This window comes from Zootoca vivipara, chromosome 4 (assembly GCF_963506605.1).
Source record: "Zootoca vivipara chromosome 4, rZooViv1.1, whole genome shotgun sequence".
Taxonomy (NCBI): Eukaryota; Metazoa; Chordata; class Lepidosauria; order Squamata; family Lacertidae; genus Zootoca; species Zootoca vivipara.
The window spans coordinates 100,402,544-100,426,991 of record NC_083279.1 but is presented as its reverse complement, the minus strand read 5'-3'; the positions used below and the strand labels follow the sequence as shown (position 1 = coordinate 100,426,991).

At 46.0% G+C, this 24,448-nt stretch overlaps 2 protein-coding genes and 1 pseudogene across 7 annotated transcripts in view; 2 read left to right on the top strand and 1 right to left on the bottom strand.

Moving 5' to 3' along the window:
- LOC118085028 (zinc finger protein 420-like) overlaps positions 1–18,915 on the top strand; it is a 78,643-nt gene extending 59,728 nt beyond the window's left edge. For 2 of the 6 annotated variants that reach the window (XM_060274083.1, XM_060274079.1), the window contains one exon: positions 33–4,484. In XM_060274083.1, coding sequence (XP_060130066.1) covers positions 33–1,897 — 1,865 coding nt within the window. In that variant the 3' untranslated portion in view covers positions 1,898–4,484. Of the gene's footprint in view, positions 1–32; positions 4,485–11,270; positions 11,321–12,556; positions 13,193–13,395; positions 13,478–13,954; positions 14,038–14,154; positions 14,282–14,995 lie in introns of those variants that run through there. The other 4 variants (XM_060274081.1, XM_060274080.1, XM_060274082.1 and 1 more) reach the window with 4 other exon arrangements.
- The window catches only part of LOC132592083 (zinc finger protein 850-like), a 236,806-nt pseudogene that overhangs the window by 179,189 nt on the left and 33,169 nt on the right, over positions 1–24,448 (bottom strand).
- The window catches only part of LOC132592065 (zinc finger protein 558-like), a 41,770-nt gene continuing 28,569 nt past the window's right edge, over positions 11,248–24,448 (top strand). Inside the window, exon 1 of the mRNA XM_060274149.1 lies at positions 11,248–11,320. The gene's annotated coding sequence lies outside the window, so the exon portion shown is untranslated. The remainder of the gene's footprint in view (positions 11,321–24,448) is intronic.

The window sequence follows — 24,448 nt, the reverse complement described above, 5'->3', positions numbered from 1 at the left end:
CTGAGGCTCTAATCCATTTCTCTTCATTGTAGATAATGATGGACTGGAAATCAAGAACAAGGGTGACCATGACAAAATCCCCACAATGGAGAAGGCTTATAAATATCTTGAATGTGACAAAAGTTCCAATTCCACTTTTCATCAAAGAAATCCCATTGGGAAGAAAGCATATCAGTGTTTGGAATGTGGAAAGAGCTTCAGGAAGAGTTCCGATCTCATTTCCCATCAAAGAATTCATACAGGGGAGAAACCCTATCAGTGTATGGAGTGTGGAAAAAGATTCAGTCGAAGGATCAATCTCACTTCACATCAAAGAATTCATACAGGGGAGAAACCATATCAGTGTGTGGAATGTGGAAAAAGCTTCAGTCAGAGCTCCAGTCTCACTTCCCATCAAAGAATTCATACAGGGGAGAAACCCTATCAGTGCTTTGAATGTGGAAAGAGCTTTAGTCAGAGTGGCCAACTCACTTCCCATCAAAGAATTCATACAGGGGAGAAACCATATCAGTGCATGGAATGTGGAAAGAGCTTCAGGAAGAGCTCCCATCTCACTTCCCATCAGAGAATTCATACTGGGGAGAATCCATATAATTGTTTGGAATTAGGAAAGAGCTTCAGTACGAGCTCCTATGTCACTTCCCATCAAAGAATTCATACAGGGGATAAACCCTACCAGTGTGTGGAATGTGGAAAGAGCTTCAGTCGCAGCTCCGATCTCACTAAGCATCAGAGAATTCATACAGGGGAGAAACCCTATAAGTGTGTGGAATGTGGAAAGAGCTTCGCTGATAGCTCCGATCTCACTAAGCATCAGAGAATTCATACAGGGGAGAAACCCTATAAGTGTGTGGAATGTAGAAAGAGCTTTGCTGATAGCTCCGATCTCACTAAGCATCAGAGAATTCATACAGGGGATAAACCCTATCAGTGTGTGGAATGTGGAAAGAGCTTCAGTCACAGCTCCTCTCTCACTTTCCATCAAAGAATTCATACAGGGGAGAAACCCTATCAGTGTGTGGAATGTGGAAAGAGCTTCAGACAGCGCTCTGATCTCACTTCCCATCAGAGAATTCATACAGGGGAGAAACCCTATCAGTGTGTGGAATGTGGAAAGAGCTTCAGACAGCGCTCCAATCTCACTTCCCATCAGAGAATTCATACAGGGGAGAAAGCCTATCAGTGTTTGGAATGTGGAAAGAGCTTCAGGAAGAGCTGTGATCTCACTTCCCATCAGAGAATTCATACTGGGGAGAATCCATATAATTGTTTGGAATTAGGAAAGAGCTTCAGTACGAGCTCCTATGTCACTTCCCATCAAATAATTCATACAGGGGATAAACCCCACCAGTGTGTGGAATGTGGAAAGAGCTTCAGTCGCAGCTCCGATCTCACTAAGCATCAGAGAATTCATACAGGGGAGAAACCCTATAAGTGTGTGGAATGTGGAAAGAGCTTCGCTGATAGCTCCGATCTCACTAAGCATCAGAGAATTCATACAGGGGAGAAACCCTATAAGTGTGTGGAATGTGGAAAGAGCTTCGCTGATAGCTCCGATCTCACTAAGCATCAGAGAATTCATACTGGGGAGAAACCCTACCAGTGTGTGGAATGTGGAAAGAGCTTCAGTCGCAGCTCCGATCTCACTTCCCATCAAAGAATTCATACAGGGGAGAAACCCTATCAGTGTGTAGAATGTGGAAAGAGTTTCAGTACGAGCTCCTATCTCACTAAGCATCAAATAATTCATACAGGGGAGAAACCCTATCAGTGCTTTGAATGTGGAAAGAGCTTCAGTCAAAAGGCCAATCTCCGTTCCCATCAAAGAATTCATAAGAAGGGTGGGAAAACCTTCATTATACAGCTTTCAGCGCTAGGGGAAAAGGCACCACTTTAAAAAGGCCTTTGACTGACTGACATCTAATGCTCTTTTAAAATCTGGTGGGGAGGTGGGGGTTACATGTTTTGGGCTGTGTGTTTTATCTTTTCATATTGTGATTCTAATGTTGTAACCATCTTGAGAGGTGTGGGTGTAGGGAATAGTAGCCAACTCTTAGAGGGTGAGGGGTCTTTGCGCCCCCCATAAAATATTTGAGGGGGCACCTCCCCCCAAATCCTAGGAATTGGCATTCAAATGACATGCATGCACCGCATCATGTGACTGTTTAACCAAGGCAGGGCTTCCTAAACCCCTTCTATATTTTATTCAAGTTGGCACCCCTGCTGTAGGGCGCTATAGAAATCAAATAAATGCATAAATAAAATAAAACTATCTTGATCGCCTTCATTTGCACACGTTCCAGCTTGTTAATATCCTTCTTATTATTATCATTTAAAAAAATTATGTGCCTTCATCTGAAGATTTCACGGTGGTTCACAACATAAACATACAGGTTGAAAGCATGGCTTTCTCAAAAGAAAGTCAAGTGAGAGAAATCTCTCCTTTTATTCTTTTCTTTTTTGGATGGAGTTACAAACTGTTGATCAGGGGACTGCTGTGGAAATAGTGCATCTTGATTTTGTAGGAGGTGTCGATCAGAATTTGTTTTGAGCCACCAATCTGAGTGCAAATGATCCCCAAGCTGGTATAGCCTTTAAGGTAAAAAGTTCATGCAAAGGTTATGCAATGCCAGCCTAGAAACATGAGGAATGAACTGTGAGTGAACTAAGCCCACCTAACCAGTTGAACAGGCGAGAATCTTGCCAAAGGATCTAAAAAGAAAGATACTACCTGTGAGGGACAGGGGATATCGCGAAGTCCCTCCCCTCCTGAGTTCAAGCCCATCCCCGAGCACAGGGGAAAGCAGAGAGAGTTCCGATTCCAATGGGGAAGCAGGAAGTCGTGTCCGAGGCTCAGGCAAGGTAGAGGAGCCAGGGTCCCAGGTGGGACAGGAAGGGGCGAATAAGGGGGGGAGACCCATCCCCCCAACTCCGGAATTACGCAGAAAGAGGAGGGGAAAGAGGATGGGTCTGCCAAAGCTTTTGTGTTGGAGAAAGACGCGCCAAAAGCCATTCGGAGGTTCTGGAACCGACTGACCACATCACTCCGTGTAAATAGCAATGACTTCAGCACTGTAAATACGCAGCACCAATAAAAGAATAAAATGCAGAGCTGCGTAGCGTCGTTACTCTGAAGTAGCCCACTCCGGCCACTGTGACAGCAACCTCCGAATCCTTTTTTGGGCTACTTTGGAGTTGCCGGGATGAGCGTGTCAGAGGCGGAGAGATGGCGGCAGATCGCGGAGCAAGCCCAGCAAGAACTGCAGCAGCTGTCGCTGCAGGCGCAGGGGGAATTGAAGGCAGCTAAAGAAGAGACTAAGAAGGTCCAGGACGACCGGCTACAACTTGCGGAACAGGTGAGAGCGCTACAGGAAAGAGAGCAGGAATTAAGGGCGGTGGCGGTAGACCTCCAAAACAAGCTGGATGCAGAGAAAAACAAGGCGGGAGGGGCACCCCAAGTCCAAGTGCTGCCAGGAAGGAGAGCCGGGACCCTAGTAAGCAAGTTCAATGGAGACCCGAGGGAATATCAGGGCTTTGAGACTGAGATTGTGTATGCTCTTGAGCTGCACCACGATGAGTTCCCTGATGATGAGCACAGGGTAGCGTTTATTGTGGAGCACCTTACCGGGGCAGCCAGGGAGTGGCTAAGACCGTTAATCGCAACAAAGAATCCTTGCATGAAGAATGTAAAACTATTTCTAGAAGGTTTGAAAACGATGTATTCGTCCGATAGTCATATGGACCAGACTAAGGAGGAACTTCATAATTTACGCCAAGGAAATATGACAGTTCGTGCGTATTGGGCGAAATTCACCATGCTGGTGCACAGATTGGGGTGGGAACTGGAGTCACCCCCAATGCAAGCGGCGTTCTACTTGGGGTTGCATGAGGAGGTGAAGGATGAGCTCTCGAGAGGTCCAAAGCCCAGTAATATGGATCAGCTGAGCAAAGCGGCTCTGGCGGTGGGGGTGAGACAGGAATCCCGGTGGAGCGACAAGCAAGCAACGCGCGCAAAGCGGGCTTGGTTCCCACGGTCGCAGGAGAAGCCACTCCCCCAACAACCCTTTCAAGCCACGCCTGGGGCCAGCCAGGACCAGGAACCCATGCAGATTGATAGCGCGCGCGCGCGCGGGCTTTTCAAACCCCAGCGGCGCCAAGACGCAAGGAGGGAAGGGGTGGGAATTGCTTTCTCTGCAACTCCCCCCAGCATCTCGTCAGAGACTGCCCACATCGCAGGGAGTGGCAAGGAAAGGCGGGAACGGTTGTGCCCTCCCCCACTGACGCAGCACCACAGCAGGGAAACGAGAAAGCCTGGCTGCAGGAGACAAGGGGCAGCAGCCAGGCACAGTCAGCAGACAACAGCCCCAGCCCACCCACCCGCACAGAGAGGAGCAGAGCCAGCCCACCCCTCCCAGAGCAGGAGTGGTTCTAGAAGTGACGCTCACGCTCCCAAATGGCTATCCCCTGACGGTCCTCGCCCTAATTGACAGTGGGGCGTCAGCGAACTTCTTCTCGAGAAACTTTGCAGAAGAGCACCAGATCCAGCTTCTGCAGCTGGATTTTCCTCTGCACGTGGCGACCATTGACGGCAGAGAGCTGCTGGGAGGGGCCATCACTCATCAAACCCCCCCCCATGAGAATGACGGTGGGAAGGCACTCAGAGACGCTGGCATTCAACGTCACCACCATCTCAGACCCCCCCATCGTTTTGGGCATGAGCTGGCTGGCGCGCCACGACCCCTCCATCAGTTGGCACCAGAGGTGCATCACTTTTGGATCGGACTTTTGCCTGGAACATTGCATGCAGCACCAACCAGGGGAGGGGCCTCCGATAGCCACGGTAGCCACCATGCACGTCAAAGGGGGTGAGGCGATACCCAAGCCGTACTGGGACCTGCAGGAGGTCTTCAGCGAAGCGGAGTCCGACCACCTACCCCCCCACAGGCCTTTTGACTGCCAGATCAACCTGGTGCCAGGGGCAACTATACCCCCAGCCAAGCTGTACGCCATGTCAGACCAGGAACTGGAGGATCTGCGCGCTTTCATCGACAAGAACCTCCAGCGGGGGTTCATCAGAGAAAGCAAAGCAGCAGGGGGCAGCCCAGTCTTCTGGGTGGACAAGAAAGACACGCAACAGCGCCGTCTTGTGGTGGATTTTAGATGGCTGAATTCAGTGACAGAGCCAGTGGCTTTCCCCATGCCCAGAGTGGATGATCTCCTGACAGCGGCACGCAGGGGCAAGATTTTCACCAAGCTAGACCTGAGGGGGGCGTACAACTTGATCAGGATCCGGGAAGGCGATGAATGGAAAACCACGATGTTCACGCCTCTGGGCTCTTTTGAATATCTGGTGATGCCCTTCGGGTTGCAAGGGGGCTCAGCATGCTTCCAGGCCTTCATGCACCACGTCCTGGGGTCCCTCCTCTTCAGGAAATGCTTGGTCTTCCTGGATGACATCCTTATCTATTCCGATGACCCAGTGCAGCATGTGAAAGATGTCAGGGAGGTGTTGCAGCGCCTGAAGGAGAACCACCTGTATGTGAAGCTGGAGAAGTGCAAGTTTCACACCAAGGAGGTGGACTTCCTGGGCTACAAGCTGTCAGACAAGGGGCTGGCGATGGACAAGGACAAGGTGCAGGCCATCCTGGACTGGCACAGCCCCAGGACGCGCAAAGATGCCCAACGCCTACTAGGCTTCGCCAACTTCTACAGGAAGTTCATCAAGAACTTCTCTCGCGTTACGGCTCCCATCACTGACTGCCTGAGAGGCAAGCAGAAGTTCAGGTGGACACCAGAGGCGCAAGCAGCGTTCGAAAGCCTCAAGAGGGTGTTCGCCTCAGACCAGAACCTGTTCCACGTGGTTCAGGACGCGCCCCTACGCGTGGAGACAGATGCTTCTGATAAAGCTGTGGGCGCCATTTTGTTGCAACTGGACGCCAACAGAGAGTGGAGACCCTGTGCCTTCTTCTCCAGGAAGTTGACCCAGCCAGAGCGAAACTACACGGTGTTTGATCGGGAACTTCTTGCGATCCACGCTGCGTTCCAGCACTGGAGACACTTCCTGGTGGGCGCCAAGCACCCCATCCAGGTGTGCACAGACCACAAGAACCTGGAGTTCTGGAGAACTGCCAGGGTGCTCAACCAGCGGCAGATACGGTGGGCAGAGTTCTTCTCGAACTTCAACTTCTCCATACACTACATCCCGGGAGAGCAGAATGTCAGGGCGGATGCCCTCTCCCGCAAGCCAGAGTACATGGAGGAGGAGGCGCCACCGGCACCCAGGCACATTTTCCCCCCGTCAGCATGGTCCTGCGGAGCAGCAGTGGTGAGCGAGGCGGAACTCACAGCACTGACGGCAGCGGATGAATTTGCCAACCGCATCTTCAGAGAACTGAGAGGGGGGGGAGCAGGCAAAAGACTTTGCAGAACGCAGGGGGCTGCTTTTCTACAAGGGTGCACTGTACCTGCCCACCACCCAGCTTAGACGTACGGTCCTCAAGCAGATGCACGACAACCCAACGGCGGGTCATTTTGGGAGGGACAAAACCGCTCACCTAGTCATGAGACACTTCTGGTGGCCAGGGGTGCGGGAAGATGTTCGAGACTATGTACGGGGCTGTGACACCTGCCAGCGGGCAAAGGTGGTCAGAGCAGCGCCACCGGGATTGCTGGAGCCCTTAGCCACGCCGCACAGGCCGTGGGAAGTGGTGTCCATGGACTTCATCACAGATCTGCCTTCTTCCAGGGGCAAGACCGCAGTGTTGGTGGTGGTGGACCTCATGTCCAAAATGTGCCACTTTATACCGTGTGCCAGGGCGGTCTCTGCAGAGGAGACAGCCAAACTGTTTGTGGATCACGTATTCAGACTGCATGGATTACCTTTAAGGGTTATTTCGGATCGTGGCCGCCAATTTGTTTCCAGATTCTGGCGGCGGCTCATGAACCTCCTGCAGGTGGAGGTCAGCTTGTCGACGGCTAGACACCCGCAGACCAATGGACAGGCGGAGAGGGTCAACGCCATTCTGCAGCAGTACCTGAGATGCTACGTCAGCCAGCGGCAAACGGACTGGGTGGATCGCCTGCCACTGGCAGAATTTGCCTACAACAATGCGGTGCACGTCTCCACAGGGGTGTCGCCCTTTAAGGCCAATTACGGGCGCGACCTCAGATCTTTCCCAGAGAGGGAGGGGGAGGAGGAGGGCCCACAGGCTGAGGATTGGGCAGAGGAACTGGAGACGGTGCACCAGCAGCTCAGAGAACACTTGGAGAGAGCCAAGGAAGCGTACAAGAAGGGGGCAGATCGCCACAGGCGACCGGGGGAGGTCATTAGGGTGGGGGACAAAGTTTGGTTGTCCTCGGAGGGCCTTCCCATCAGAGGGAGGTGCAAAAAGCTGGCGCCCAGAAGGTTGGGCCCCTTCACGGTCACGCAACAGGTCAACCCGGTGGCATACAGGTTGGCACTGCCAGAGGACATGAGGGTGCACCCAGTGTTTCATAGATCGCTGCTGTCGCCGTACAGGGAAAGCAGCAGGCTCCGAGGCAGCGAACAAACCCCTGAGGGAGGGGGGGAGAGAGAAGGCAGGGAGCAACTCAATGAGGCCACGGCCATCCTGGACTCAAGGAGGGGGGTGGGGGGCCTGGAGTACCTCATGGCATGGGAGGATGCTCCACCGTCCCAGAATGAATGGGTCCCAGCCACTCAGATACAGGAGGAATTCCTGGTAGAAGAATTTCACGCCCTCTTTCCCCATAGACCCAAGCCCTGGCGCATGGAAAGGGAGGGGGAGGGGGAGGAAGCACGGGAGAGCAGTTCACCATGGCGCTGGGAAGCGGAGTTTGAGGAACCAGAGGATGAGGTATGGGTGTCACCGAGATCCACCCAGTCAGAGGAAGGAGCAGATTGGCAGAACATTTTTACCCCTACCAGCTCTGACGCCACGGACTTTTTGGGATTCCCGTCCTCCCAGGCGGAAGGGGGGGGATCGCAGGACTGGGGGGAGGTGTTCACACCAACGGGCTCGGAAGGCACTGAGTTCTTAGGCTTCCAGTCGTCACCGACACCTGGAGGGGGACCTGGGGAGGGGTGAAGGAGAGCTTGGGAGGGGGGTGGATGTGAGGGACAGGGGATATCGCGAAGTCCCTCCCCTCCTGAGTTCAAGCCCATCCCCGAGCACAGGGGAAAGCAGAGAGAGTTCCGATTCCAATGGGGAAGCAGGAAGTCGTGTCCGAGGCTCAGGCAAGGTAGAGGAGCCAGGGTCCCAGGTGGGACAGGAAGGGGCGAATAAGGGGGGGAGACCCATCCCCCCAACTCCGGAATTACGCAGAAAGAGGAGGGGAAAGAGGATGGGTCTGCCAAAGCTTTTGTGTTGGAGAAAGACGCGCCAAAAGCCATTCGGAGGTTCTGGAACCGACTGACCACATCACTCCGTGTAAATAGCAATGACTTCAGCACTGTAAATACGCAGCACCAATAAAAGAATAAAATGCAGAGCTGCGTAGCGTCGTTACTCTGAAGTAGCCCACTCCGGCCACTGTGACACTACCTTTTTTCTATATGCCACAACAGCAGCTATAATTGTATTAGCAAGGAATTGGAAAAATGAAGATATACCCACGGTGGACGACTGGCAAATGAAGCTGATAGAATTCATGGAACTGTCCGAGTTGACTGGGAGACTCCGGGACCAGGGGGAAGAATTGGTGGAAGAAGATTGGAAGAAATTTAAATAAAAAAAATTCCTTCAGTAGCACCTTAAAGACCAACTAAGTTTATATTTTGGTATGAGCTTTCGTGTGCATGCACACTTCTTCAGATGTATCTTATTCTTATTTTTTTATTTTGCTTCGACTCAGACCAACACGGCTACCTACCTGTAACAAGAAATTTAAAGTTTATTTAGAAAAGAATTGTAAGATTAGTAGTTCTTAGCAAAGGATTTGGAAGTAAAAGGAGGTTGTAGAAGATTGTTAGTTAAGTTTATTTTGTATTAAGATTGAGTTAAGTATTATTGTATTGAATTTTAAGATTTAATTAGAATAGAATTGTATCTTGAGAGAAGTATAGTATTGATAAGTCATTAAGAGTATTAATAGGTTTAGATAGGTTTATTAAAAAGATTGGAATCAAGATTTGGAAAGTACTAAGGAAGTAATATAAAGAAACGTAGTTTGGAGGGAATGGAGGAAGTTGACAAAGATTAATGCTAGAAGATTGATACGTTATCTTTTTGTGTGTGTAGTGTTTCTATTTTGTTTTATTGTGTAATTTGTGTTTTTTTGTGTTGTATGTTTCGTTTTATAAAACGAATAAATATATAATAATAATAATAATAATAATAATAATAATAGACTCCACTCACCTGCTAGTCATAAGCTAGATATCCTCGCATGCTGGGCCAGAGTCAGGTCAGTACGACCCAAGAAATCTGGGAAGATGGCCAACTAGGGAAGGGTGATGTCTCTCGGCAAAAGATCCAAAAGGTATTTCATGTGAGAAACCGGCACTCATGCTGTAACGACCTTTTTGACCTGGTATCATAAGAGAGATGGATCCAAGTGCTCTTGTATCGTATGGGCGTACCTTTCGAAATGTATAAAAGCCTGGACTGAGCTGCATACTTTGCCTCGCTTCGCCTGGACTGGGGACCATAAGTTATGAAATAAAGGAGATTTTCTTTGAACTCTATTTGTCATTTATCAGAATATCCCTGCTTGAATTTCAGTAAGGCTTTTGACAAAGTCCTCTGTGATATCTCTGTGAGGAGGTTGGTAAAATGGTTTGACTGACCGAACCCAAAGAGGACTCCTTCGTGGTTCCTCATCATCCTGGGGGAAAGTGACAAGAGGGGTGCTGCAGGGTTCTGTCCTGGGCCCATTGTTGTTCACCGTCTTTATAAATGACTTGGATGAAGGAACTGAGGGGATGCTCATCACATTTGCAGACGACACTAAACGGGGAGCAGAGGCCAATGTGGCAGAAGGCAGAATCAGATCAAGGGCAGGAATAGTACCACTTTATTCTGCCTTGTTCAGGCCCCACCTAGAATACTGTGTTCAATTCTGGGCACCACAATTTAAGTATCTTAAATTTTGTTTGCCTATGGAAATGTTTATTGAATACATATATTGTTAAGACTGTTGCCCGAATCCACCCAGCACTCATGGGAAAATGTGGCGTGATCTTTTAGAGCAGGGATCTACTCACAGAGTTAAAAACTGGCAGTGATCTACTCCCGTTTTTTAGGGGTTCAGGTCAAAGTTGTTGAGCTTATTTTAGGGAGGAGTAAAGCCCCATTTTGGGGAGGTGCAGGGCAAAAAAAATTGAGCTTTTTTTAGGGGAGCCAAATTTGTTGAGGTTCTTTGGGGGGAGCCAGTGATTTACCAGTGATCTACCACAGACGTCCAGTGATCTACTGGTAGATCACGATCTACCTGTTGGACATGCCTGTTTTAGAGTAATCAAATGGAATTTGTAACACATGGCAGGATGAAAGACTGCAATTCCATCAGGACAAGTTATTGGTTGTTTACTGTGGCAACCCTTGCTTTCTTTAAAATTATCTTTTGTACCATGAAGATAAATCAAAACATTTTTTTAAAAAAGGAGGTGGGGAAATCATGTGTACTCTTCCATTAATCTGCTTATTATACTATAAATGTGATACGCCTAATATTGTTATCGACCCGCCTCCCCCACTTTCTGGGGTTGCTTATGCGATGAAGCCCTGGCGCCGTGACGGAGAGAGGGACCTCCATTTCTCAATGGGAAGCCAGTCGGGATCATGGCATTGGACAGATGGCCAATCAGCGATTGCAAAACAGCGCCCCCCAGCGCCGGTGTTGAAATTGCAACTGCGAAGAAGCTCAGCTCCGTTTGCAGAACAAGCGGGGGACCCCCTGCGGAGAGAACAACGAAAGTGTCGATTCCAAGAGGATACAATGGATCTGGTCTTGGCCCAATGTTAGCCTGTGGGGAAACTCTAGAAAGGAAAGGAAAGGAAAGGAAAGGAAAGGAAAGGAAAGGAAAGGAAAGGAAAGGAAAGGAAAGGAAAGCAGGAGGTTTACACCAAAAAGCATCTCTGGAAGTGTGCAATGCGCGCCAGTGAGAAAAACGCGGAAGGCAGAGCTGGACGAGCTGGGCTTTGCAAGGGTTACAGGGAACCGAGCTGTCGAGCTGTCTTCCTAGAGAGGACAGGAAGCAAGGGGGGGTCCAGGTCCTCCAGAGCCAAGGCCCCTCCCTCCCTCCCCAGTCGTCCTTTCCTGCTTTGGTGTCTCTCCTGCAAGGGCTGCATCGCTGTCCCTTCACTCCTGGGATGGTCGGGTGAGTCTCCTCCCTCCCTCCCTCCCTCCCTCCCTCCCTCCCTCTCTCTCTCTCCAAAGAGGGTGCAGTGGGGAGACCGGGGGGGGGGGTCCCAGGGCTGCAGGGAGGAGAGGGTCCTGCCAGGGAGGGTCGAAGGCCTCCTGACCAAAGACCCCCCCCCCACCTGCAAGTGTAATCGTGGTTGCTTTCCAGCCCTGCAAAAGCTGCATTGCACTCCTGATCTGGTGCAATGGGGAGAAGGTGGGGGTCCCAGGGCTGCAGCAGGGGAGGATGAAGTCAGGGAGGAGAGGGTCCTGCGGGGGGTGGTGGCGAGGTCTGCAAGGCTCTCCTTCCTGGAGATCAGAGGATCCCAAACTCCCCCGAAATCTCCCTTCTTCAAACAAAGGAGTCCCTAGGACTTTAACTCTGTGTGACGTCGCTCAGCATCATTACACAACAGAGGAAACATGTGCAAATGGTTTTGCAAAGCAGGACGAGGAGGGGGACCCTCCATTAAAATACCCACTAGGAGGAGGGAGGGAGGAAAGGTGGGAGAGAAAGGCCAGGAATAAAGAGAGGGATCCCAGCCCATAGTCTGGCTGCTGCATTGCGGACCAGTTTCCCAGTCGTCTCCAAGGGCAGCTCCACACGGAGGCCACTGCAGCAATCCCCTCGCACCCAGAGCATGGCATCCCAGGACCACATCCTCTCTATCCCGAAGGGATTGTTGCTGGAAAACCAGCCGAGACGGAAATGGGCACTGCTACTCACTGAGCCTTCAGGGACCTTGACATCAATAATAATAGTAATAATAATAATTTATTATTTGTGCCTTGCCCATCTGGCTGGGTTTCCCCAGCCACTCTGGGCGGTTTCTAACAAAAATTTAAAATCTGGCTGTGTGTGTGTGTGTTAAGCTATCTAATAGAATAATAATAATTAATAGCCCTCCTAAATTTAAAGAGAGCTGTCTTTGGCCTCAGGCGGTTGGCTAGATACATACCTGGCCCTCAGAGCAAAGAAAAAGGGACCCCACCCCAGGAGACTGTCTGGGGAATGGCAGAGAGTCCAAGTGCTGGAAAATGAGTCAGAAGCAGGGGAGTTGGGGGGGGAGCAACTCGTGAGGACCCCCAAGTGAGGACCCCCACTAGAGCCAAGCATCCCTTTTTCACAAGATAGAAATGACTCCCTTGTCAGTCAGTTCTGACTTTATGCATTGACTGGAAGGCAGGAGAAACCAGGCTGGTTCATTTCCCAGAAATCCCTTCAGTTGCCTCCACATTTTGCATTGTAATCGTCCAGCCCTGGTTCCTAGGAAGACTTATCCATGATTGCGCAGGGATCCTGTTGCTTCTTCTGACCTACAAATTCTGTAACAGAACAATGTATTTGCTTTGTAGGATTTGCTAGAACTTCTCATTAAGACAGACAGAACTTGGCAGAAGAGCAAAGGGTTCCTTCCGATCTCTTAGAGGCTTCCTGAGAGCACAGATGGATGAGCAAGACTCATCTGGCCCTGGAACAGGAAGAGGCCATGTCATCCAAACTGGGAGCAGTGTGGAATTTTCGGAAAAACCAGTGCAGAAGATCCTGGGTGAGGAGGACACCCTCCGCTCAGAGGTGCAGAGCCAGCAGTTGAGGCAGTTCTGCTGTCAGGAGGCCAAAGGACCCCGAGAGGTTTGCAGCCGACTCTACCACCTTTGCCACCAGTGGCTGAAGCCAGAAAGGCACACGAAAGCTGAGATGCTGGACCTGGTGATCTTGGAGCAGTTCCTGGCTGTCCTTCCCCCGGAGATGGAGAGCTGGGTGAGGGAATGCGGAGCGGAGACCAGTTCCCAGGCGGTGGCCCTGGCTGAAGGTTTCCTCCTGAGTCAGGCAGAGGAGAGAAAGCAGGTGAGAGAGACTTTCCTTTGGATACTTCCAAGGGGCTCCAAACAGGACAGAGAACATCCCATAATGGTCTACTGATGGCTCTTTTTCCCCCTGGGAAGGCATCCATTACGTGAGATCTAACACCCTTAAAGCTGTTGGCCCTGACATTAATTTTATAATCCTTCTCCCGATTCTCTGTTTTGAATCCTTGTTTCTTTTTTCAGGGAAATGATCTCTTTGCAGAAATGGGTCAGATTTCTTCTGAGGCAGAGAGGCCTCCGTTGGACACTAGACAGAGGCAGCTGGGTAAGGAGGGAGAAGTTTTTTTCTCCGTTTAGTCTCATTCTGTTGGTTTTCCAACTCATATGTGGGTTCTTTTCATACAGTCATACCTTGACATCCGAACACTTAGACTTCCGAAGGTTTCGACTTCCGAAGTCGATAACCCCCAGAAGTCCTTTCGCCCGCAGAGCAGCACGCACGGTCGGCGCGTGTGCCGTAGCGGCACTTTGAGAACCAAAAACCTTGACTTACGAAGACGGCCGCGGAACGGATCGTCTTCGTAAGTCGAGGTACCACTGTATTTTGTTGGGGGAGACAGTTGGGGCCCAGAGGAGGGGAGATATTTTTTTTCACAACTAACATCTGAAATGCGCCCCAACATCCAAATACTCTCAGCAGGAGAGACTTTCTCAAAGGCCCCTCTGCAGTTTGAGATGCATTGATTCGCCTGTGAGAGAAGCAGGCACTCTGGGCCTCCCCCTTACCTTTTTCCTCTTGCAGGTGACACAGTGATACTGGCTAGACCTCTTCATCCATCTTTGAATGGCGACAGAGGAGAAGCAGCGGCTGTGGAACCAGATCAGGTCAGGGAAACTGCCTTGTGGTAACAGAGGCCAAGGGCTGGAAAGATGTCTTAGGTCAAGGAGTGGTGGTGAACAACAGTGTTGTCTCAGAGGAGGACATTTCCCTTTTTCTTTTAGGGTCCAGTGTGCTTTGAAGACGTCGCTGTTCGTTTCACGGATGAGGAGTGGGTATTGCTGGATCCTGACCAGAGAGGTCTGCATAAGGACGTCATGGAGGAGAATCATGGGATTGTGGCCTCTCTTGGTAAGGCTCCCTATTGGATCATCATATCTGCCTGGAAATTAAAAAATACCTCTGATGAACCTCATATATTTTCACAGAGATCAACAGCGCCCCCTTAAAACACCTGGGATTTCAATAATAGTAATAATAATAATAATAATAATAATAATAATAATAATAATAATAATAATATATTATTTATACCCCGCCCATCTGGCTGGGCTTCCCCAGCCACTCTGAGCGGCTTCCAAAAACCATTAAAATACAATAATTATTAAACATTAAAAGCTTCCCTAAACAATATTGCCACAATAAACCTTCAACAGTAAATTACTGTTTTTCTGTGAATGTTCTTCCTCCAGTTGCAGCTTCTGAAACAAGGATCAGGCTGGTCTGAACTACCATTTTAACTGTAAACTTCAGAGTTGTTAGGGAAGTTGAAGTAGCTTCTGTCAGGTTTTCAGTTTTTGTTTTTCCTCCCGTCAGTCTTTGGCTGTCCAAAGAGAAGACTGACATTGGAAATGGAGCCAAACAAAATCCATTCGAGAGAAGAGCCAGGCTTATCGAATCACAAGTTTCCCTAAGGATGTCAGTTGATCCCCGTTAATTAACGCACCCAACCCTTCAGTAAAACTATCCATCTAAGCCACTTGTGGTATTCCTCTATTACCACTCCTAACAAGTATTCTTCATTAATTTCTCCCTGAGGCTCTAATCCATTTCTCTTCATTGTAGATAATGATGGACTGGAAATCAAGAACAAGGGTGACCATGACAAAATCCCCACAATGGAGAAGCCTTATAAATATCTTGAAAGTGGAAAAAGTTCCAATTCCACTTCCCATCAAAGAAATCCCATTGGGAAGAAACCCTATCAGTGCTTGGAATGTGGAAAAAGCTTCAGTCAGAGAGCCCATCTCGCTTCCCATCAAAGAATTCATACAGGGGAGAAACCATATCCGTGCTTGGAATGTGGAAAGCGCTTCAGTCGGAGAGCCCATCTCACTTCCCATCAAAGAATTCATACAGGGGAGAAACCATATAAGTGCATGGAATGTGGAAAGAGCTTCAGTACGAGCTCCCATCTCACTTCCCATCAAAGAATTCATACAGGGGAGAAACCATATCAGTGCGTAGAATGTGGAAAGAGCTTCAGTCGGAGCGACACTCTCACTTCCCATCAAAGAATTCATACAGGGGAGAAACCATATCAGTGTGTGGACTGTGGAAAGAGCTTCAGTGACAGCTCCGCTCTGTGTTCCCATCAGAGAATGCATACAGGGGAGAAACCCTATCAGTGCATGGAATGTGGAAAGAGCTTCAGTCAGAGCTCCCAACTCACTTCCCATCACAGAATTCATACAGGGGAGAAACCCTATCAGTGTGTGGAATGTGGAAAGAGCTTCAGTAAGAGCTCCGGTCTCACTTCCCATCACAGAATTCATACAGGAGAGAAACCCTATCAGTGTGTGGAATGTGGAAAGAGCTTCAGTACGAGCTCCTCTCTTAGTTCCCATCACAGAATTCATACAGGGGAGAAACCCTATCAGTGTGTGAAATGTGGAAAGAGCTTCAGGAAGAGCTCCTCTCTTAGTTCCCATCACAGTATTCATTTAGGGGAGAAACCCTATCAGTGCGTGGAATGTGGAAAGAGCTTCAGTATGAAGGCCTCTCTCAGTTACCATCACAGAATTCATACAGGGGAGAAACCCTATCAGTGTGTGGAATGCGGAAAGAGCTTCAGGAAGAGCTGCCATCTCACTTCACATCTAAGAGTTCATTTAGGGGAGAAACCTTATCAGTGCGTGGAATGTGGAAAGAGCTTCACTACGAGCTCCAGTCTCATTAAGCATCAGATAATTCATACAGGGGAGAAACCCTATCAGTGTGTGGAATGCGGAAAGAGCTTCTGTCGGAGCACCGATCTCACTTCACATCAACGAGTTCATTCAGGGGAGAAACCCTATCAGTGCGTGGAATGTGGAAAGGAATGTGAATGTGCGTGGAATGTGGTCACAACTCCTCTCTCACTTTCCATCAAAGAATTCATATGAAGGGTGGAAATAACTTCAGTATACAGCTTTAAATGCACCACTTTAACAAGGACTTTGGCTGATTGGCATCTAATCCTCTTTTAAAATGTGTTGGTGAGATGGGGGTTACAGGTTTGGGGCTGGCTGTTTTGTGTTTTCATATTGTGATTTTATGTTTTAACCTTCCTGAAAACTGGGTGTAGGGAATCGGAGCCAACTCTTTGAGGGTGAGGGGTCTTTGCTCCCCAAAAAATATTTGAGGGTGCCACCCCCCAGTTGATAGGCATTCCCATTAAAATGGCATGCATGCACCACACCATGTGATTGATTATGCGAGGAGGGGCTTACTAAACCCCTTCTATATTTTATTCAAGTTGGCATCCCTGGTATAGGGCAGTATGGAAATTAAATAAATGCGTATATAAAATAAAGCCGTCGGTTGCTTTTATTAGCACATGTTCCAGCTTGTCAATATCCTCCTTATAATCATTTTTTTAAAAAATTGTGCCCTTCATCTGAAGATTTCACGGTGGTTCACAACATAACCAGACAGGTTGAAAGAATGTATTTCTCAAAAACAAGTCAAGGCAGAGAAATCTCTCCTTCTTTTCTTTTCTTTTTTCTTATGGATGGAATTACAAACTTTGTTGATCAGGGGACTGCTGTGGAAATAGTGCATGTTGATTTCAGTAAGACTTTTGACAAAGCCCCCTGCGACATTTATGTGAGGAAGCTGGTAAAATGAGGCTGAACAAGGTAACTTTTAGGCGGATTTGACTCACCGAACCGAAAGAGGACTCCTTCGTGGTTCCTCCTCATCCTGGGGGAAAGTGACAAGAGGGGTGCTGCAAGGTTCTGTCCTGGGCCCATTGTTGTTCAACGTCTTTATAAATGACTTGGATGAAGGAACTGAGGGGATGCTCATCCCATTTGCAGATGACACCAAACGGGGAGCAGAGGCCAATGTGGCAGAAGGCAGAATCAGATCAAGGGCAGGAATAGTACCACTTTATTCTGCCTTGGTCAGACCCCAACTAGAATACTGGGCACCACAATTTAAGTATCTTAAATTTTGTTTGCCTAGGGAAATGTTTATTGAATACATATATTGTTAAGACTGTTGCCCGAATCCACCCAGCACTCATGGGAAAATGTGGCGTGATCTTTTAGACTAATCAAATGAAACTTTAACAGATTGAGGTTGAATCCTGACAAGACAGAAGTACTGTTCGTGGGGGACAGGAGGCAGGCAGGTGTGGAGGATCCCCTGGTTCTGAATGGGGTAATTTTGGACTCACAGCTGTCCATGGAGGCACAGGTCAATTCTGTGTCCAGGGCAGCTGTCTATCAGCTCCATCTGGTACGCAGGCTGAGACCCTACCTGCCTGCAGACTATCTCGCCAGAGTGGTGCATGCTCTGGTTATCTCTCGCTTGGACTACTGCAATGCGCTCTACGTGGGGCTACCTTTGAAGGTGACTCGGAAACTACAACTAATCCAGAATGCGGCAGCTAGACTGGTGACTGGGAGCGGCCGCCAAGACCACATAACACCGGTCTTGAAATATCTACATTGGCTCCCAGTACGTTTCCGAGCACAATTCAAAGTGTTGGTGCTGACCTTTAAAGCCCTAAATGGCCTCGGTCCAGTATACCTGAAGGAGCGTCTCCACCTCCATCATTCTGCTGATTGCCGGAGAATTCATGCTTTTGAATTATGGTGCTGGAGGAGACTTGAGAGTCCCATACTTTGGCCACCTCATGAGAAGAGAAGACTCCCTGGAAAATACCCTGATGTTGGGAAAGATTGAGGGCAGAAGGAGAAGGGGACGACAGAGGACGAGATGGTTGGACAGTGTTCTCGAAGCTACAAACATGAGTCTGACCAAACTGCGGGAGGCAGTGCAAGACAGGAGTGCCTGGCGTGCTCTGGTCCATGGGGTCACAATGTTAGCATTTTCACCCCTCCCAATGTGAGAATCAGATTATAGTCTCCAGAGAGAGAAGTGGGCGGGAACTGTTCCTTCACTCAATTGCCTTCCTGACTCTGCTAATTTAGTGGGGTGTGGTATTGCTATATTGCTCTGTAGCTGTTGTGAATAGCTCTGGCTCTCTGTTATGCTGTGTGTTTGATGTTGGGAAAGATTGAGGGCACTAAGAGAAGGGGACAACAGAGGATGAGATGGTTGGACAGTGTTCTCGAAGCTACGAACATGAGTTTGACCAAACTGCGGGAGGCAGTGGAAGACAGGAGTGCCTGGCGTGCTCTGGTCCATGGGGTCACAAAAAGTTGGACACAACTAAACGACTAAACAACAACAACAACTATAATTTTAGAAAACCTAACTGTGAAGATGCGTAAAATGAAAGGGTGGAAGGTCAATGAGAAAGAGGAGGATTGGTTTGAAAAGATACTGAATTATTTGGGGAGGTTCGAACAATTTCGGGTAATTAAAATGTTAAAAGTTTAAAATAAACCTTGTGGAGTGTGGAGCTTAATACGGTATATATAGACTTGTACACATGGTTGATTTGAATATGTATTCATTGTTTATGTACATCCAATGTATTGGACGCCTGGGGGGGTTTCACTGTGTGTTTGGTGTTGGTGATTTAAATAAAAAAAAATTAAAAATAATAATATAGAATATGCCGAGATGGCACAATTAACTGACTGACTAAGAAATAAATCCTTCAAAGAATATTGGGAACCATTTTCGGCTTATCTACAGAAACAATACAAAGAATTGGACTCATTATTAGGTTTTAATTAAACAGAAGTAATAGAATTTATATAAGTTTGAAAATTAAAGGGAAAAAATGATTGGAAAGGAACTGATACGATGTTAAAACAAACGAGAGAAGGGGCTGAGGGAAGTTCAGGGGGAGCAGGGAGGGACAAATTGTGATTCATGAATTATGATATTTGTAATAATGTGATTTTGAGAAAGCAAAAAATAGAAAAGGTCAATAAAAATATTTTTTTAAAAATATTCATTGCTGACAAATCGTACCATTGTCAGCTAATTAATCTCCACCCCAACAAACCCTGTGCTGAACATGGGCAGCTGCTTTCTTCCCATTTCTTAGGTGGAAATAACTGATACTGAAAAGGAGGAAGGGAGATAGAGCCTTTTCCCTCAACCTTTGGGGATCTGGGGGGCTTCATTTTCAGCCCTTAGTCCTGCTCCTGAAAGCTTGGCAGATGTGGAGTATTTGCTCACACACTGCCATGACTTAAAAATCACTCTTTTTTAAAATAAAAATGAAAATGTTATTGCAGTGCAAAAAGGCTCAAGAAAGCAATTCCTGTAGTAGCTGGCATCTTAGTGAGCCCAATGCCACTCTGCCCACTGTCTCACTCCCAGATAACTAATCTGGAAAGCCGTCTTGTCATCCCTGTCTGCAAAAACTTCAGTGTCCCTAGAATTCACAATTAAGCATTTCTGGAAGGGGAAATGATATGATTTTGTTTAAAAAGCACTAATACTAATACTTGCAGTAAAAATAAAAATAAAAAAATCCTTCCAGTAGCACCTTAGAGACCAACTAAGTTTGTCACAGGTATGAGCTTTCGTGTGCATGTCATAGGTATCTGAAGTGTGCATGCACACGAAAGCTCATACCCATGACAAACTTAGTTGGTCTCTAAGGTGCTACTGGAAGGATTTTTTTTATTTTGTTTTGACTGCATCGGACCAACACGGCTGCCTACCTGTAACTAATTCTGTGGTCCAGTATTAGTGCTTTTTAAACAAAATCATATCATTTCCCCTTCCAGAAATGCTTAATTGTGAATTCTTGCAAAAAAAAAAAGCATCTAAACCGGCCTAATGGACTCAAGGGGAAATGGGTATTTTGGGGGTTGTTTTGAAAAAGTAAGTTTAGTGATCATTTATTGATTGATTTTATAAAATGTATATACCGCTTGATGGTAAACAAAACAAAACCCTCAAGGCAGTTTACAAAAAGATCCATTGAAATCATGAAAAATGTACAGCAGTACTTAAAAACATGCAAAAAGTTAAAATGCTAATAGTCACCTCAACTTTCTTTTTTTTTATATATATATAATTTTTATTGTTTTACTAACATACACATAACCATACATTTATAAAAAGCAAATTAATCCAAACAACATACATAAACCATTACTAAACAAATGTTTTCAACTCCCATTCCCCTTACCTGAATACCCAATTTGGTTCTGCCGAACCCAACTTCCCTTTCACTTCACATTTGGTTTTACAGTTTATCTCTTACATTTTGCGCTTTTCTTTTACCTTATTTTCAACAATCACCTTCTTTGTCCAATTTTTTATACTTAACACTCTATTTCCTGCTGTAGGTATTACTTCAAACCTGTTAGTGTCTTTAAAGTCTTGCAATACATTTGCAGATATTCTACAAATTTGCTCCACTCTGTTTGTATTTTTTGATCTCTCTGTTCCCTTAACTTCCCAGTAAGTTTGGCCAGCTCTATGTATTCAACCATTTTTACCCTCCAATCCTCTACTGTGGGGATGTCTGCGGTTTTCCATCTTTGCGCCAAGACCATTCTGGCCGCAGTGGTGGCATACATGAATATTTTCTGGTCCTCTTTTTTGATTTCTCTTCCTAACAATCCCAACAGAAACATTTCCGGTTTCTTGGGAAACGTATATTTTAGAATCTTTTTTAACTCATTATATATTAGTTCCCAAAAAGGTTTCACCTCTTTACACAGCCACCACATGTGGTACATGTCCCCAACTTCCAAATTGCATTTCCAACATTTCTTTTCTCTATTCTTACAAATTCTAGCCAATTTTACCGGGGTCAGGTACCAGCGGTACATCATCTTCATAAGATTTTCTTTGAGTACCGTACACGCTGTAAATTTTAAGCCTTGGTTCCATAGCTTCAGCCATAAATCAATATCAATATTATAACCAAAGTCCCTGGCCCACTTAATCATTACATCTTTTGTCTCTTCGTCCTTGGTGTTCCATTCTAGTATGTAGTCGTACATTTTTGAAAACAATTTGTTATTTCCTTCAATTATATCAATTTGAAATCTTGATTTACTACTCTCAAAACCATTCACTCTTTTTTCCTCATTAAACAAGTCCTTAGTCTGGTAGTATTGTAGCCAAGTTGTCATCCTACTTTTCAAGTCATCGTAAGGCTTCATTTTCCAGCCTTCATCTGTCTTTATAATCATGTCTGCATATGTTAGCCAGTTGGTCTCCATGTTTTTTTTCTTTACCGCCAATGCTTTAGTTGGGGATAACCAAAAGGGCGTTTTTCTCTCGAGAAGGTTTTTGTACCTTTCCCATACCTCAAAGATTGGCTTAATCAAAATATGATTTAGAAATCCCCTATGGGATTTAACTTTATTATGCCAGAGGTACGCATGCCAACCATATCTGTTGTTAAACCCTTCGAGGTCCAACAAGTCAGTATCCTTTAAAGCTATCCACTCCTTCGCCCAGATCAAACATGCTGCCTCATAATAAGTTCTTAAATCTGGCAGTGCAAAGCCGCCTCGCTCTTTCTTGTCTATTAGTAATTTGTGTTTTATTCTCGGCGGTTTTCCCTGCCAGATAAACCTTGAAATTTTTTTCCTCCACGAGTCGAAACAGCTTGTGCCTTTAATTACCGGAAGCATTTGGAAAAGAAAAAGCATTCTTGGCAACAAGTTCATCTTAATGATAGCAATTCTTCCCCATAGCGATAAACTCAGATGCTTCCACTTCTCTAAATCTTTTTCTATTTCTCTCCAGATTACTTCGTAATTATCACTGAATAGGTTTATGTTTTTAGGTGTCAACCAGATACCTAGATATTTTATTTTTTTTACTGCCATAATCCCATATTTGGTTTGTAATTCCTCCGTCTCTAATTTGCTTAAGTTTTTAACCATCATCTTAGTTTTAGTCATATTTAATTTGAAACCTGCCAAGTTACCAAAATCTTCTATCTCATTAAGCATCACCTCCATCGTTTCATTCGGGTCTTCCACCATCAAGATAAGGTCATCGGCAAAAGCCTTTACCTTGAATTCCTTCCTACCCACTTTTATTCCTTTTACCGCTTTATTTTCTCTGATGTTATTCATTAAGATCTCCATCACTGAAATAAATAGAAGTGGCGACAAGGGACACCCCTGTCTAGTGCCCTTTTCTATATTTAAGTCGTCTGTTAATACACTGTTAATTATTACGTTAGCCTTTTGTTCTTGATATACTGCTTTAATTCCTCTCAGAAACCTTTCCCCAACATCCATTCTCTCCAAAGTTTTTTCCATGAATTTCCACGATACGTTGTCGAAGGCTTTCTCCGCATCAACGAATACTAAGGCTGCCTTAACATCAATTCTTAAATCTAGATACTCAATCACATCTATCACTGTTCTTATATTATTTCTCATTTGTCGGTCCGGTAAAAATCCTTGTTGGTCTTTATGTATAATCGTGTTCAATACCTTCTTCCATCTGCATGCCAAAGTATCCGCGAAGATTTTATAATCCGTATTTAACAACGATATCGGGCGATAGTTCTTTATGTTTGTTGGGTCAAGATCTCCCTTTGGTATTAAAGTAATGTGAGCCCTTTTCCATGAATTTGGAACTTCTCCTTTTACCAAGATGTCATTCATTAATCTTAACATTACAAGTGAAATTTCGTCTATCAACTCCTTATAAAATTTGGCTGTTAGGCCATCCGGACCTGGGGCCTTTCCTACTTTCAACCTTTTTATTACTCCTTGCACCTCTTCTATTGTTATTAATTCATTTAGGTGTTTTTTCTGTTCCTCAGAGATTGCTTTTGGTTTATGGTACTCTAGGTATCTATCCATCCCGTCCTCGCTCTCTTTCCCTTTTTGATATAAATCTCTATAATATTTCTGAAATTCTCTTCTTATTTCCTTAGGGTTTTCAGTGATTTTCCCGGTTACAGGTAGGTAGCCGTGTTGGTCTGGATCGAAGTAAAATAAAAAAATTCCTTCAGTAGCACCTTAAAGACCAACTAAGTTTTTATTTTGGTATGAGCTTTCGTGTGCATGCACACTTCTTCAGATATCTGAAGAAGTGTGCATGCACACGAAAGCTCATACCAAAATAAAAACTTAGTTGGTCTTTAAGGTGCTACTGAAGGAAGTGATTTTCCCATTTGTCATAATTTTATTTATAGTATTTTGTTTTTGTTGTTTCTTTATTTGCCAGGCTAACAGTTTACCGCTTTTATTTGCATGTTCAAAATTTCTTTGTTTAAGCCATTTCAATTTCCATTCCACCTCCTGATTCACAAGTATTGAAAATTGGGTTTGTAACATTGAGATGTTCTGTTTTATCTGAATATTCCCTGGTTTGCTAATTAATAATTTTTCATTTTCCATAAGATTTTGTAAAATTTCTTCTTTCTTCTTCTCTCTATCTCTTTTTTTAATGCTATTCTGCTGGATTAGGAAGCCCCTCATGACCGCCTTTCCAGCGTCCCAGACCGTCTTTAAGTCTGTCTCTTTATCTAAATTCCATTCAAAATACTGTTTCAATGTTTCTCTAGCCTTCCTCACTACGTCCTGATCCCTAAATAGACTTTCATTCATCCTCCATCTGAATGATGATTGTTCTTCTTTTAACTCCAAATAAATTGGGTTGTGATCAGAGAGGGTTCTTGGTTGTATTTCTATCTTATGCACTTTTTGTATTAATTCTTTCGATAACCATACATGGTCAATTCTCCCTGCGCTTTGGTTCGAGTTGGAGTAGTACGTAAATTGTTTTTTAGTTGGGTTTTTACACCTCCAGATGTCTATTAACCCTAAACTCTCTACCATCTTGAAAAAAGTTTTAGGTAATTTACCTTCATACATATCCTTCCTCCTAGTAGTTCTATCCATCTCAGGACTCACCACACCGTTCAGATCCCCCAGAAGGATTATTTTCTGATCCATATACTCAAGTAGGTTTTTCTCCAATTTTTTGTAAAATTCCGCTTTTCTCTGGTTTGGGGCGTAAACGCCCACTATCAATACCTTTTCACCTGCAGTCAACATTTGTACTACCACCACTCTTCCCTCTTTATCTTTGTACACTAATTTTGGTTCATATTTTTCTTTAATATATACCACCACACCTCTCTTTTTTTTTTCATCAAGCGTTGCAAAATCT